The sequence below is a fragment of the Aedes aegypti genome, chromosome 2 (assembly GCF_002204515.2).
Source record: "Aedes aegypti strain LVP_AGWG chromosome 2, AaegL5.0 Primary Assembly, whole genome shotgun sequence".
NCBI lineage: Eukaryota > Metazoa > Arthropoda > Insecta > Diptera > Culicidae > Aedes > Aedes aegypti.
The window spans coordinates 296,558,659-296,573,092 of record NC_035108.1 but is presented as its reverse complement, the minus strand read 5'-3'; the positions used below and the strand labels follow the sequence as shown (position 1 = coordinate 296,573,092).

At 36.1% G+C, this 14,434-nt stretch overlaps 2 protein-coding genes across 7 annotated transcripts in view; one reads left to right on the top strand and one right to left on the bottom strand.

Annotated features, from left to right (window-relative positions):
- Positions 1–14,434, bottom strand: part of LOC5566513 (6-phosphofructo-2-kinase/fructose-2,6-bisphosphatase 1) — a 399,659-nt gene that overhangs the window by 286,935 nt on the left and 98,290 nt on the right. For all 3 annotated transcript variants that reach the window (XM_021845463.1, XM_021845462.1, XM_021845464.1), the window contains exon 3: positions 6,350–6,370. In XM_021845463.1, the coding sequence (XP_021701155.1) occupies positions 6,350–6,370 (21 nt within the window). The remainder of the gene's footprint in view (positions 1–6,349; positions 6,371–14,434) is intronic.
- The window catches only part of LOC5566514 (alpha-N-acetylgalactosaminidase), a 254,907-nt gene that overhangs the window by 184,065 nt on the left and 56,408 nt on the right, over positions 1–14,434 (top strand). The gene's annotated exons all lie outside the window — the stretch shown is intronic.

The following is a 14,434-nucleotide window of genomic DNA, read 5'->3' as shown; positions in this document are numbered from 1 at the left end:
TAACTTTGACCAAACTCCCAATAACTTATCCAGCCTAAAAATTCATTCGGCTTTACGACCCATCAGAGCTATCCACCATTTTCAGCCTAATGGCCGAAACTAACAACCTCTTCGGTCTGACGGCATTAAGGCTAATGGCCTTCCGTCCAACGGGATAGAACATTTCATTTGAAAATTCTAGTAATGAATGCAAAAAAGAGGGCAAATACTTTCCCAATCTACGAAACGTATTGGATTTTATAGGCACCATTAAAAGTTCTTCTGTGAATGGTTTCAATAAAATCCCTCGAAGCTGACTCCAAAACTTTCTATTGCAAATCGCAAAGAGTTTACTCCAAGCTTTCCTCCATGACTTCTTAGAAGAAAATGTATCTCTCAAGAATTCTCCCAAGTATCCCAGCACAGATTCCTCCGAAGATTCTTCAGGAAAACATATGCTGAATTCTAGAATCAATCAATTCTGTTGTTTCCTCATTTATTTTATTAACCCGTATAGGCCTGAGTGAAAGCAAAAATACTGAAACCCTCACCGCTCAGCGAATTCTCAACGGATTCAAGTGATTTTTTGACAGTTCACTGGCCCACATATCTAGTTTCTAGAAGTGGCCAGAGGAACTCGGAAATATTCCTGTGGCCAGATTTATTCCGGTGGGTCACTGGGTCAAGTCGGGTAAAAAGGGCTATTTTTTGGGACATACAAAGTTACCTTTATTTATTTGCAATGACAATCATTTTAATTTGCATAAATCATTAAGATCTGATATTCACCATTATAAATTAAGGGTTTTGAACCGTTTAAAATAAACCGGATGTGGCCATTCGAACGTAATGCCCGGAAAAACCGGCTATAGATTTGTTGGATACTAAACCGTTTCAATTCTCGAAAAGTAGAAATCAAACATAATTGTGCACTGAAATGCGTTCCTATAAGCTTGACACAGATGTTCAGATACAAATTGGCCACTTTATCGTAAGTTTGAAGCGTCCCAGGACCCGAAAATGGTCATTTGTAGGATTAATCAAATGCAAAACTCATAGTTATCCAATTCAATTGTTTCTCAAAAGGTTTACACTGATGCAATTTTCTTAAAATTCCGCCATGTAGTGGCTACATTATAGCCGATTCCGGAAATAATCTGTGACTTGAAATTTGCCTACCTCCAGGGGCACAAACGCACAGTACCTCCCGCACCTCACCCGACCTGACCCAGTGATCCACCGGAATAACTCCGGCCACATGAATATTTCCGCGTTCCTCTGTCCACTTCTAGAAACTAGATATGTGTGCCAGTATACTGACAAAAAATCATTTGAATCCATGAAGAATTCGCTGAGCGGTGAGGGTTTTAGTATTTTTGCTTTCACTCAGGCCTATACGGGTTAAAAATGTGGGCTTCGTAGCCATGCGGTTAGTGTCACCAGGCATTTAGCCGCATCGTGCTAGGGAGTGTGGGTTCGATTCCCGCTGCAGTCCGGAAAACTTTTCGTGAGGAATGTGTTCGGACAGTGCCACTGGGCGTTGCATGCTAGTCCGTTGTCTAGTGTGGTACTTCCTTCAAAGGGCATATAATAATGCCCACTGGAAGCATTTAACGTGTCAGTGCCTTTAAAAAAAAAAAAAAATATTTTATTAAAAGAGAAATTTCTTCAGATGTTATGTCAGGAATTCTTAGAAGACTTTTTCCTAGAATTTCGATATAATTTTTTTATGAATTGCTAGGAAAAATTCAACGACTTCATTCTACATTTATTCCATCAGTAGTTCTGCCAGGGAGTCTAACAGGATGTTTGTCAGGTATTCTGAAGGAATTTCTAAAAAGATTGCTTTGGAATTTAGTGAAAGGATTCCATCAATAACCTTCCAGATATGCTTTGCAGATTTTTTTTTCAAGTAATCCTACAAGAAGTTGTCCAAATCAATCTAATGATATCTCCAAAAATACCCCACTGGTATTTCTTTAGATTTTTTTCCTATACGTCCTCCAAGAATGTTTATAAGAATATATCATGCAAAGATTCATCCAGCAAACATTCTGCCATCATTTTATTCCAAAAATCCCCTTAAATACTCATTTAAATCACCGTCTTGGAGTTCTTTCAAGTAGTTCATTGAAAATTGATAAATACTTCCATGAATTCTCCAAAAAGTGCTCCAAAGTTATCTCTGGTACGATTTTCGGTGATTCGATGAGAAAATCCATGAAAAGTTCTTCAGTTATTCCAGTACAGATTTCCCCAGAGATTTTCTCAAGGATCCTGCAAACAATCATCGACAAATTTCTTCAGGAATTTCTGTAGGACAGATTCTCGAAGAAACCTTTGCAAAAGTTTAAGAAATAAAAACACCTTGAGAACTCATGACGGAATCTCTGGAGGGATTTCTAAAAAATCAAGAAGCTCCTGGAAGAAACCACAGAATACATATGAAGAAATTCCTAAAGGACCCTAGCGAGATTATCAGGATTAGAGGCTTGCTGGACAAATTTCAGAAGAAATCATTGAGAGTTTGAGAAATATCTGTATTGTTCCTAGGAGAAACTCCTGCAGGTGTCCGAAAAAATATTCTCTTAACGTATTCTCTTAGATGTACCATAAGAATCATGTGCGAATATCATCAGAATTTTCCATGAATTTCTCAACGAATTCTTGCAGGAATTCCTCATATAACTTTTTCGGAAAATATTGCAGGAGCTCCTCCAATAATTTCTTCAGATATTTCTCTAACGGTTCAGAGGGATTTTTCAAGAGATTTCTTTTAGGTCTGTTAAGCATCATGACCGACTTGCGACAATGACGAAACGAGTTTTCTCACTGTCACTAGACGAAGCTATATTTCATGTGCTCATTTCGTCACATCGCAATGACGGAACTTTCACGAGAGCAAATTTAATGTTGTTTAGCTATTAAATTTCAATCTCTGTTTGGAGAATTCCGGGAAGTAAATGTGTTTGATAAGTTGAATGGATAACCTACCATGATTCTAGCGATATAACAATCATACCATATAATTAACTACAAATTATTAAGTTTACTATTCCGTCACAAGTCGTAATTGCTGCTCAGTGCTCTTGACCCATTCAGTCTAACAAAATTCGGCTAAACGTACTTCGGCCTAATGACCTGACACTTTTTATCTAAAGATTCATAAAAAATACACCAGATTTTAAAAGGATTTCAGATGGAATTTCTCCAATAGATGCTCCAAGAATTCAAATGTTTTGTTTCGATTCCTCGTAATATTAATCCAAGTTTTCGCAGAATACTGTTTCTTCAAGAATCCCTGCAATTAGGTTGTTTAGCAATGAAAAAGTTTTTTGTAGCTTGATCGAAAGAGCACGTTTTTATAAGTATACTACAATTTTATTGCACTTCAATATCTATATTTTGATATTTTATATTAATAAAGAAGACTTAAATCTGTAGACACAATAACTTTTTTAACCACATAATGACAGCTCGTCCCGTAGTAAGATTTGCTGAGGGGTGATTAAAATGTGATTTCCATACTAATTTCAAGAGAGCTTTGAAAAAAGTTCCGGTGCACGGGAAATTTTGAAATTTTGATTTCAAACCAAAAACTCAAAAAAAATTGGAAACAAACCAATTACAGTAGGATTCCGTTTTTGGTTTTTACTACCAAAATGACCAATCTTAAAAGGTGACACCCAATACCGGACACGACCTGGAAATGTCTTAAATTATGCAAATTTGTACATTATTGAATGTTTTTACTCTAGGAATAGTATTTTATTGCAAATTCAATGGATTTGTATGGATTCTAGTAATTTCAATTTGTAGTAATTTTCATTCTCCTTATTTTTATTGTGTCTTTGATACCATGATCGAAAAAATACATGAAAAAATAGTGTATTTGGAGACACTGGTGCAAAAATTACAAAGATATCATGTAACAAATCAAGCTGTCCGAAACTGGGGGACAGGAGGTGCTAGTCCAAAATTGCAGTTTGACCATATTTAATAGATATATTGTACAAAATACATTCTTACTTTCAAATTATGATGATTCTCCATTACGCTTGCAGAATCCAACTCATTCTTCCATATTGAAAATCATATGAATATGAGCATAGTCTAATTGTTTATATACGACAGTTGAAGCGTACGATGGATACAGTTGAAAGCGTTTTAGCTGTTTGTCTGTGAAATGAGTATGTATGGTAATCAGATCCAACATTCCAAAAAGTTTTGTAAGAATTTCTCTGAGAATTTCACATTCATTTTTCTATGGAAAATCATAATAAACAAATGATTACACACATTCGATAAAATTGCCAGTTTTTGAATAATGACCTTTATTCAAAAATGGGATTATAATTTATTAACATTACCTATTCATGCAATCAGTACATTGTAGTATGGAAGACTTCATTTGAGGCACTAAATCAATAAAAAGTATGTGGAACATTACTGGTTCATAGATTCACAGCTTAGTCCTTCCCTACGAAGACCTTACTGGGAGTGGATCTTTCCGAAGTCTGGCTATCGTATAGTTTGATAAAGATCATGTAACAATATCCTAATGATATGCTTAAAACACATTATTAAAAATAATGTTCTGAATTTCATATGACAAGCACTTTATGTCCTGGAGAGTTGACAAAACTTCCAACTTGAAACGATACATCACCGGTGGAATTCAAACCTACCACCCTCAGCGTAGTCTTGCCTAATAACTGCGCGTTCACCCTTAAGTTTTCAGAGATTCCATCGGAAATTTTCACAAAAACCTTTCAGTAAGTCCTTCAAGAATATCTGCAATAATTCCCCCAAACATTACTGCAGGGATTCGACCAGATATTCATGATATTTTCAGTTGTTCTTTCAAAAAATGCTTAAAGATTCCTCTGGAAAATGCAACAAGAATAATTTCTTAAATTCCTCCAACGCATTCTCAATGTATTTTATTTGAAATTGTTAGAAAAATCCCTCCAAGGATTGCTTTAGAATCTATTTCTAAAATTTCTTCTCGAATTATCTAGAAATTTCGCGATAAGCAAATTACTCCTACATTAACTCTTTACAGATTCATAAGACCTTTCAGGATTAGCTCAATGAACTCATTTGTGGATTCCTGCAGAGTGTCCTTAGATGATTTTGAAAGGGATATTTCCAGGACTTTTTCAAGTATTTCATCAATGAAATCTTTACAGATTATTCAAAAAAATCCTCTGAAAATTCGACGAATAATTTTACATGGATCAATCCAACAACACTTCCAGAGACTCATATAGAAATTTTTCGCAGGATTCCTCCAAGAGCTTGGAACTTATTCTAAGAATAAGATTTGGCAATGAATAGAGTTCAATACATTAAACGCAGATATAGGCCGTTACCCCTGAAAGTTGTTTTTGAAGTTTTTGTTGACAAATGTTTAATACAATGAGGTTTTAATAACTTGCTTTTAAGTTAATTAGCCTAGTGATTAGAGTCCGCGGCAACAAAGCAAAGCCATGCTGATGGTGTCTGGGTTCGATTCCTGGTCGGTCCAGGATCTTTTCGTAATGGCATAGAGTATCATCGTACCTGCCACACGATATACGAATGCGAAAATGGCAAATTTGGCAAAAAAACAGCTCTCAATTAATAACGGTAGAAGTGCTTGTTGAACACTAAACTGAGCAGCAGGCCATGTCCCTGTGGAGACATAATGCCAAGAAAAAAAAGAAGGCAAATATCATGCATATCATGCAAAATGCAATACTTTCATCTCCAAGATTGCAGGACATTGCAATCGTACATATAGAAAAAGCCATCGAAATCCTACGAATTACATAGTTTGTTAGTTCAAATGATTAATTATTCCAAATTATACCCGGAGCAAGTATCTGCGGCTCGCAAATCTCGCACAAAATTAATCCATTTAGTCAGCTCCTCTGATTTAGACGTGTCGAGGATCATTCATCATTCCACCGTACTGAAACAATCACCATAATGACAGTAAACGCCGCCAGCCAGAGAAGCAAAAGGCCCAACCTCTGCAGGAGGGTCGCCATAGATCACTCACCGGCATTCATCCGAGCCGCAATGTAGTGCTAAACCAACAGCTGGATACAACTCGACAAGACCCATTGTCTACGTTTACAACACTAAATCATTTTCCTTGGTCGACCGAAAAGACCGCTAAAGGGCAAATCTCACTAAACGCCGTCAAACACTCCATATATTTTTTCTATTTCTAACTGCGCCGCACAGCGATAGGATAATTGATGGCTGACCCAAAGTCGCGTTCTTGATTTTCCGAAGATGATGACGATTGAACTTTACCTAGACGCCTAGTCACCGCATGTGTGAACCGACACCGAAACGAATTCGAAAGGTACCAACTCACCTTCACTTAGGCCATTTTTATCTGAAAATGAAACAAACAAACAGAAACGCGATTATTATACTGGTCAGAAGAAGAGCTGCGAATTTTAAAAGAGCGAGGTCAGCTGAAAAAAAACTGCAAACTACTCTTAATCGATAATTGGTTTATGGGTCAGTACAACGAACGAATTACACGTATGGATGCAGTGATTACGCAATATTGGTCGAAAAAAGATCCTTATAACTTAGCTGAAATTATGCACATGTATGAGGACATATAAAACGGGCCTTCCTTAAACAAGTGGTTGGAGATCGCGGCTACAAAGCAAAGCCATACTGAATGTGTCTGGGTTCGATTCCAGGATCTCTTCGTGAAGGAAATTTTCTTGACTTCCCTGGACGTAAAGTATCATCGTCATGTCATGTTGGCAACTTTGGCAAAGAAAGCTCTCAGTTAATAACTGTGGAAGTGCTCGTTGAATACTAAGCCAAAACGCAGGTGCTCATTGAACACTAAGAACTTTTGAAATTTGGTAAATTCAAATTTAATTTATTTCAATTTAATTTAATATAGTCGTGTTCAATATAAGTTTTGTTTACTTTCAATATTTGCTGCCTGACCATAACAAAGGAGCTTTTAACAATGCATTTAGAACGTTGATCCAGATCCTGCAGTTTGGCAACCGCTGCGGTGGAGAGTGGCGTCAACCGATTTCCTCTGCTCTGAAGAGGTCCCTCAAGGCGTCTCATCCGAAAATTGAATCGCTGACCATTGCCACGGCTAAAACCAATTGGGGTCACACGTACCCCAGAAAAAAACTTGGCCAGAACTGACAAACAGTGCGACGAACATACAGATCTTAGGCAAAAACAACCGATTGGCGGCCTGATCGTGAATAAAAACAAGACTAATTCAAGTGCGCTCGCCGGCAGCCTGACAATGAGCCTTACCGCCGCCCCATAACCGCCATCACTGCGGTCAGTATTAAGACAATGCCGCTAATCCACACTTTCAATGTCAACTGAAGCGTTCGTTATTATTGGCTTCACCGCAGATGTGTGCATCCGATGACGGTGCGGTGCCGGCAGCTCAACGTGTAATCGTATCGATTGATGAGATCAAACACCGCACGAACCGTGAAGCGGATCGGTTTCAACTACTAAACTATTATTCAATATTATCCATCGAAGCCGATGCCGTTTGGAAAGGTTAATTTTAATGGGAAATTTTATAGCATATAGAAGCGTGAAACCATCAATGGGTTGTGGTTTTTCATGGGAAAAACGCAATTAAATTGGTGAGTCATAAAAAACCATATATTTGTTTTGTTGATCGATGCAATAATTAGCTCTCAGCAGACTGAGCTTGAAGGATTCGTGAAATGATCTCAGGATTTTGAAACAAAAAGAAACATTAATTTCTTCGAATGTGTTTTATTGTTATAGAAAGCCTTGGAGGAAGGCTAAGTAGTAAATTTATACAGCTACGCCCATGATCACCTCAATTTGGGATGTCAGCCAAAAGAATTTTAACACAATTGAAACATAATCAGTTAGGTATATAACAAAGGTTCTTCTGAAAGCATATGACACTATTTTTCACAACGATTCTGAAAGCAATCGCTTAAATTTATGTTGAAAAACTGACTGCCCTGGAAAACTGGCTAACCCTGGAAAATAGGCAGAAGATTGCTATATCTGTTCAACAGTTATACTTTTGATTGAATTGTAAAATATTTTATTTTAAGTAGACGGTTTTGTTTTATTCTTTGTAACTTGTTTACTAATGAACAAAAATGTAACACAAAAAACAAGCTGCCGAAACAACAAATCCCGTCTTAATTATGTTGTAATCCACTAGTTGGGTATTATCTCGTGTCAACTAAAATATTTTATCTTTCACTATTAATTTTGAGAAAATTTTAATCATTTTATGGCCCTGGTGAACCTTATCTCACTGAAAGAACTCATCAAAAATTACCAAAAGTTGCCCTTTTTAAACGTCTCTCTTTCTAAATCCTCGTGAAAAGGATGACTGTCTCTTCTGTTTCGTAAACATTTCATCGTAATGTGTAGTGGTTTATTCATATATTATAATCTTTTTTTCTCAATTTCGTCAGGCTTTCAAGGCAATCGTAAGAACTTAAATAGAAAAAAAGTATTTTCCTGTACATTTCTACGCTCAACTCTCAATTCAAAAGCATTACATACTCTTATTATGAATACCTCACCTTTGTTTCTACCTTGTACCAGATTTGCACGTTTTTTTATGATGGATTCGTGAAATGATCTCAGGATTTTGAAACAAAAAGAAACATTAATTTCTTCGAATGTGTTTTATTGTTATAGAAATCCTTGGAGGAAGGCTAAGTATTAAATTCATACAGCTACGCCCATGATCACCTCAATTTGGGATGTCAGCCAAGGGAATTTCAACACAATTGAAACATAATCTGTTAGGTATTATAACAAAGGTTCTTCTGAAAGCATAAGACACAATTTTTCACAACGATTCTGAAAGCAATCGCTTATGCATAATCAGCTTAAATTTATGTTGAAAAACTAACTGCCCTGGAAAACTGGCTAACCCTGGAAAATAGGCAGAAGACTGCTATATCTGTTCAAAATATAACAGTTATACTTTTGATTGAATTTTAAAATATTTTATTTTAAGTAGACGAAATTTTGTTTTATTCTTTGTAACTCATTTACTAATGAACAAAAATGTAACACAAAAAAACAAGCTGCCAAAACAACAAATCCCGTCTTAATTATGTTGTAATCCACAAGTGTCTCGTGTCACAATCGCAAGAACTTAAATAGAAAAGAAGTTTTTTGCTTTACATTTCTACGCTCAAATCTCCATTTCAAAAACATTGCATACTCTTATTACGAACACCTCACCTTTGTTTCTACCTTGTACCAGATTTGCACGTTTCGGGTATGGTTTTTTTATTATTAATTAAAGTATATCAAAATTACATACTCGTCTGATAACTATACTGTAATGCGTCTTCTGTCCTAACTAGAATCGTAAGAACTGGATAGCCTAAAATATTGTATGAAGTTTTGAGTCATTCAAAGCTCTTTTTAAAACTCATTTCCTCGATAAATATCAGGCAACTCCGGAAAGTATCGCTCTATGGATTTATAGAGCAAACCCGCAAACAGTACTCAATGATATCTCTATACTTCACAGTATCTGTATTATCCTTGAAGGTATAAGCACAGACTTCTTAGAGCCACCCTTGTAGGATTTACTCCTATTCGAAAATGCCACTACAATCAGTTAATACTAAAATCTCCCTAATTTTTGTTATGACATCGCCTATACTAACAGGGGATTTTCCTTGTCATTTTATCATTCTTGAACATGTGCATCTATGCCCAGGGATGTCAAGGAAATTTTAAATGTAATAAGATCCGCCATCGGAGGATTTCGAATCTATTCCCTCAATATGGTCTTGCTGAACAGCTGCGTGCTGACCGGTATTTGGACTTCTTGGTGATGTTCACATTTCAATTTTGTTTTTAACAAAGATTTTATTTTCTTAAAAATAAAGGTTGTGCGATAACATCATGTTGTTATAGTGATTATTTACGTCATAGCTGAAAGCATTTAACCAGAAATTCGCCCTTCTTGATAAAATAGCCTGTTCTTCTAAAGATTCGTTGGTTAAGCTAGCCACTAATATTTTCAATGGAACAGCTAAGTTTTTTGAAAGCAAGATATCCTTAAGGCATTCATTGAAGTTAATCCTGCTATAATTCTAATAAGAAATTTTGCCCTTCTTTTAGCTTCTTGCATTAAAAGAGGCCTCTTATTAAACTTCTCACCATTTTTCTGCCATCATCATTTCATCATTGTCCTGAATCAAACACAGCTATTTCCCACAATCAATGAAGGAACGATTGTCAGGTCAGGTTGGTCTTTAGGCGGGTTCCATAGGACAACACTTGCAGCGATAATATCAGGGTAATCAGGGTGGCAAGGAAGTGTGTAGCAGCATCCAAAACGAAACTTTACTACATCTTTATTTTGTGAATATTATAGCTATCCTCTTCCTAATAAATTTCTCCCTTCTTTTCGAAATTGGCTGTTCTACAGAGCATTGCAGTGTGTCTATGTGAACCTCATTTTTAGAGGACAAAACCAAACGAAACTTAGTATGTGAAAATTATTTGCTGAAAATCTAGCTCCTTATTTATCTTATAATATTTGAAAAATACATTGTCAGGCTAAACTTATTTAATACTAATTAGGAATCGTACCATTATCTCCCCACCTTCTAATTAGAAAAAATCTCAAAATGTTATGCATTCGGGGTAATGGCATTCGGGGTAATGACCCATTCTGGGTAATGGCTTTTGGGGTAACGGAGTTCGAGGTAAAGACTTTCTGGGTAGTGGCGTTCGGGGTAGTGTCATAGAGTCGTGAATGGGTTCTACTTAACACGAACTGTTTCATGCTAATTTGTTGTGTAAAATTATATGTAATCCACTATGGATACAATTGGCACTATGGCCAAAATCAGTGCTTCTATCCTATAACTTCACAGACTATATAGACTATTGTTTGAGCTGTACTATTAAAAATATGAATGGCACTTAGCTAATATTATTTTAATAAGAATGCTATCTCTTTTTAATGATAGATTGTTATCGAGTTGATTCCCATTATTTCTAGAAACTTATAAAAAATTTGTGGACAAAAGGTCGAAAATCAAAAGTTTGAAAGCCAGAAGGTCAAAAGGACTTAAGGCCGAAAAATATTTGCTTTCTCATTTTCCCTTCTTTGAAAAAATGTATTCGACCTTTTGTCCCTTCTTTTTTTGTACTTCAACCTTTGTCCTTTCGACCTTCTGTCTAATATTCGGCCAAACATGCGTTTTTTCAATTTTAAAGTTAAAGTTCGAGTTTTCTTAAAAACGTCAATTTATATTTAAAAAGAGATTTGCCATTTCGGTATGAATCACACATTTTCCAATCATAATCACTTAAAATCTCAAAATAATTTCAGCCAGTCTAAAATTATTGTACTTTGAAGCAAAACATATTTTCAATCGTTTCAAAAACATTTCGACTACAAAGGAATAAAATTAATGAAAAAATGTCAATGCCACCAATTGACAACACTGGGCCACGAACAGAATTTAGCCAGGCAAAAACTTTAGTTCTTTAGGAGTGCATTTTTTCGGGTTGGTGTCTTCGGAGACTTATCTTGGATTTATTTGTTCTTTAGTTTGATGAGAAAAGTTTGTTGGAAATTTCGCCGCATAGGTTGCACTGCATTGTAAACTTTTTTTAATAGCTGCGGCACTTCAGCAAAGTTTTAGAACGTGTAAAAATACGACAAGTTATCGAAGACATCAAAGTTCTAGGATTTCATATTACGAAACTATTGTTTAAAATGTGAAATTACTAATATTTTACTTTTTTGTACTATTTACGTCAAAATTGTTATATGTGCCATTTTATGTCACATGTGTCACTCAAGTTCGATAACATGCATGTGCTGTATGATACAAAAAAAAACTTGTTTTTCTTTGAAAATTTTTATTTTTAAACAAATAATTGTATTTTCTATCATTATTTTACTCAGAAAGTTGCAAGTTTTCAAAAAACTTAACAATGGTCCAAAATACGCTATATTTCATCTACCGAATGTCAAAATTTGCTGGATATCTTCTTCTTCTTTACATTAACGTCCTTACTGGGACAGAGCCCGCTACTCAGGTTAGTGTTCTTATGAGCACTTCCACTGTTATTAACTGAAAGCTTTCTTTGCCAAAGTTGCCATTTTCGCATTCGTATATTGTGTGGCAAGTACGATGATACTCTATACCCAGGGAAGTCAAAGAAATTTCCATTATGAAAAGATCCTGGACCGACCAGGAATCGAACCCAGACACCTTCAGCATGGCTTTGCTTTATAGCCGCGGAGTCTAACCACTCGGCTAAGGAAGGCCCCCCAGTTGGATATATATTTTGATATATTTGAGATATCTGAGTTCAAAATATGTCTCCTTTTTCATATAAAAAATATAGATTTATTGTTAACTAGCTGCCCCGACAAACTTCGTCTTGCCAAACCACCCTTACAAAATTACGTATGAGGTCTCTCTCGTATTACCGAATTCTCCGAAAACTTCCCAAAACTTTTCCTTCACACAAACACATCGGAATCCTTAAAAAGACAAATGTGAAAGAATTATGCAAATCGGAAGTCTTGTTCTCAAGCCATTTCGTGACATACAAACACCATTCCATTTTTATTTACATAGATTTTACCATTAGTAGTTTTCATATTTTTTATAGCAACTTTGTTATTTGAAGTCCTAGAACTTTGGTGCCTTCGACAATGTTACACGTTCTGAAACTTTGCCGAAGACGCAAAAGCTTCTTCTTTTGCATAAGGAGATGTTTAGCCTTCTACAAATTTTGTTTTTTTTTTTTTTTTTGAATAGTTAAATGATCAGTAGGGGAAAAGTTTAAGAACATTGAATAGTCAATGAAGCTACAATTTCATCGCTATTATTCTTGAATTGTGTACATTTTGTCAGTATCGCCCGAATTGCGAAGCACCCCGCAACTGAACTTTATTTGACATTGCAAAAAAGCGTGTTTTCTTCAAGAAAATAAAGTTTTTTTTTGTAGGAAATATAGACTTTTCGCTTTAATATTTGGATTGACTCAATCTAGTTTATGATACTTAAAGTCATTTCTGATGTAAATAGTTTAAAAAAAAAACATCCAAACCAGCAAAATCCTATTTAGGACGACGAATAAATAATACTTATACTAAATTTCACAAGCGAGAAGGGTTCTCAAAACAATCAGACATATTTTTCACATAACCCTTGTTAGAGCAGAACCATTACGTTTATGGAAAACTTGGAAAGGATTCTCACTGAATGCTGGGCAGATTTTTCACAGACCCAATAGCATGTTAACTATCGAATCCGGGGCATGGTAACCACAAAATGTTTGGCAGAATTTTACCTAAAACTATGGCAGAGTTCTCATATAACCTATGATGTGTTTCTCACACAATACTGGGCAGAACTGTCAAATAATACTGGATGAGATTCTAACGCATTCCGATGTGAATTTCTGAAAGATTCCTAAGAAAGATTTTTTTATAATCTTGGGAATCATTCTCCCACTGTCCATGTTAATGAATCCTAAAGTATTTATTCAGAACTCAGTCAAAACAGAATTACAGAAGAGATACTCACAGATAAGCAATGGGCATAGAATATAGAAGTACGGAATATCCACTTTACTCTTGAACCTCTATAAAACAGGATTCTGTTCATGGGATTCAAAATAAATAAACGGGACTCAAATGGCCATTGATCGTTTCATCAGTCAATGCCATTGCAAATGCATTGCTCCACGACGATAAAACCAAACGCTTCGACAGCTCGTAAAGTCAAACTGAGCAAATCGACAAACAACGGCCTCAGCAACCATACAACCACAAGTAGGTACATACCTGCCTCCATGCCCAATCGTAAGATACGAGCGTGGCGATTGATGGCGCCCTTTTTCTTAATTGACACAAACGCGTAAACTGAAGATTTATAGGTCCCATAATTGCTCAGAGCAGTAGTCGTCGCGGTGGGAAAACTTTGAAACACCGCACCGACCGCCGAGTTGCGGCTACTTTACGAACGAATTCACTTTTCCATTGTATTCAAATCATCAACCACCGGATTGGTGGGCTTTGGCTGGAGTACCTACACCAAACTATGCTCATGGCAATGTTTATTGGGCTATTATTTGGGTTAGGCATAGTTTGCATATCATCCTACTCAGCTGCTGGGAGACAAAGTTGCAAACGTCATTTGAAGAGTACACAAGTCCATTGCCCAATGGAGCATGATAAAATTCGTCATTGTTGTTATTAATTCAATATGTATTTTGGTAGCCGAAACTAAAAGAGGCCGACCAACGAAAAAGTCAAATGGCTCAATTTGGCGACACAGGACCGACAAAGAAGCTAAGGGGAGACTTGCATAGAGAGAGTTGCATAACATCTAACTACTCACTGTTCACAGCTGGCTCCCGACAAAGACATGATGGTGAAACTGTCAAAATATGG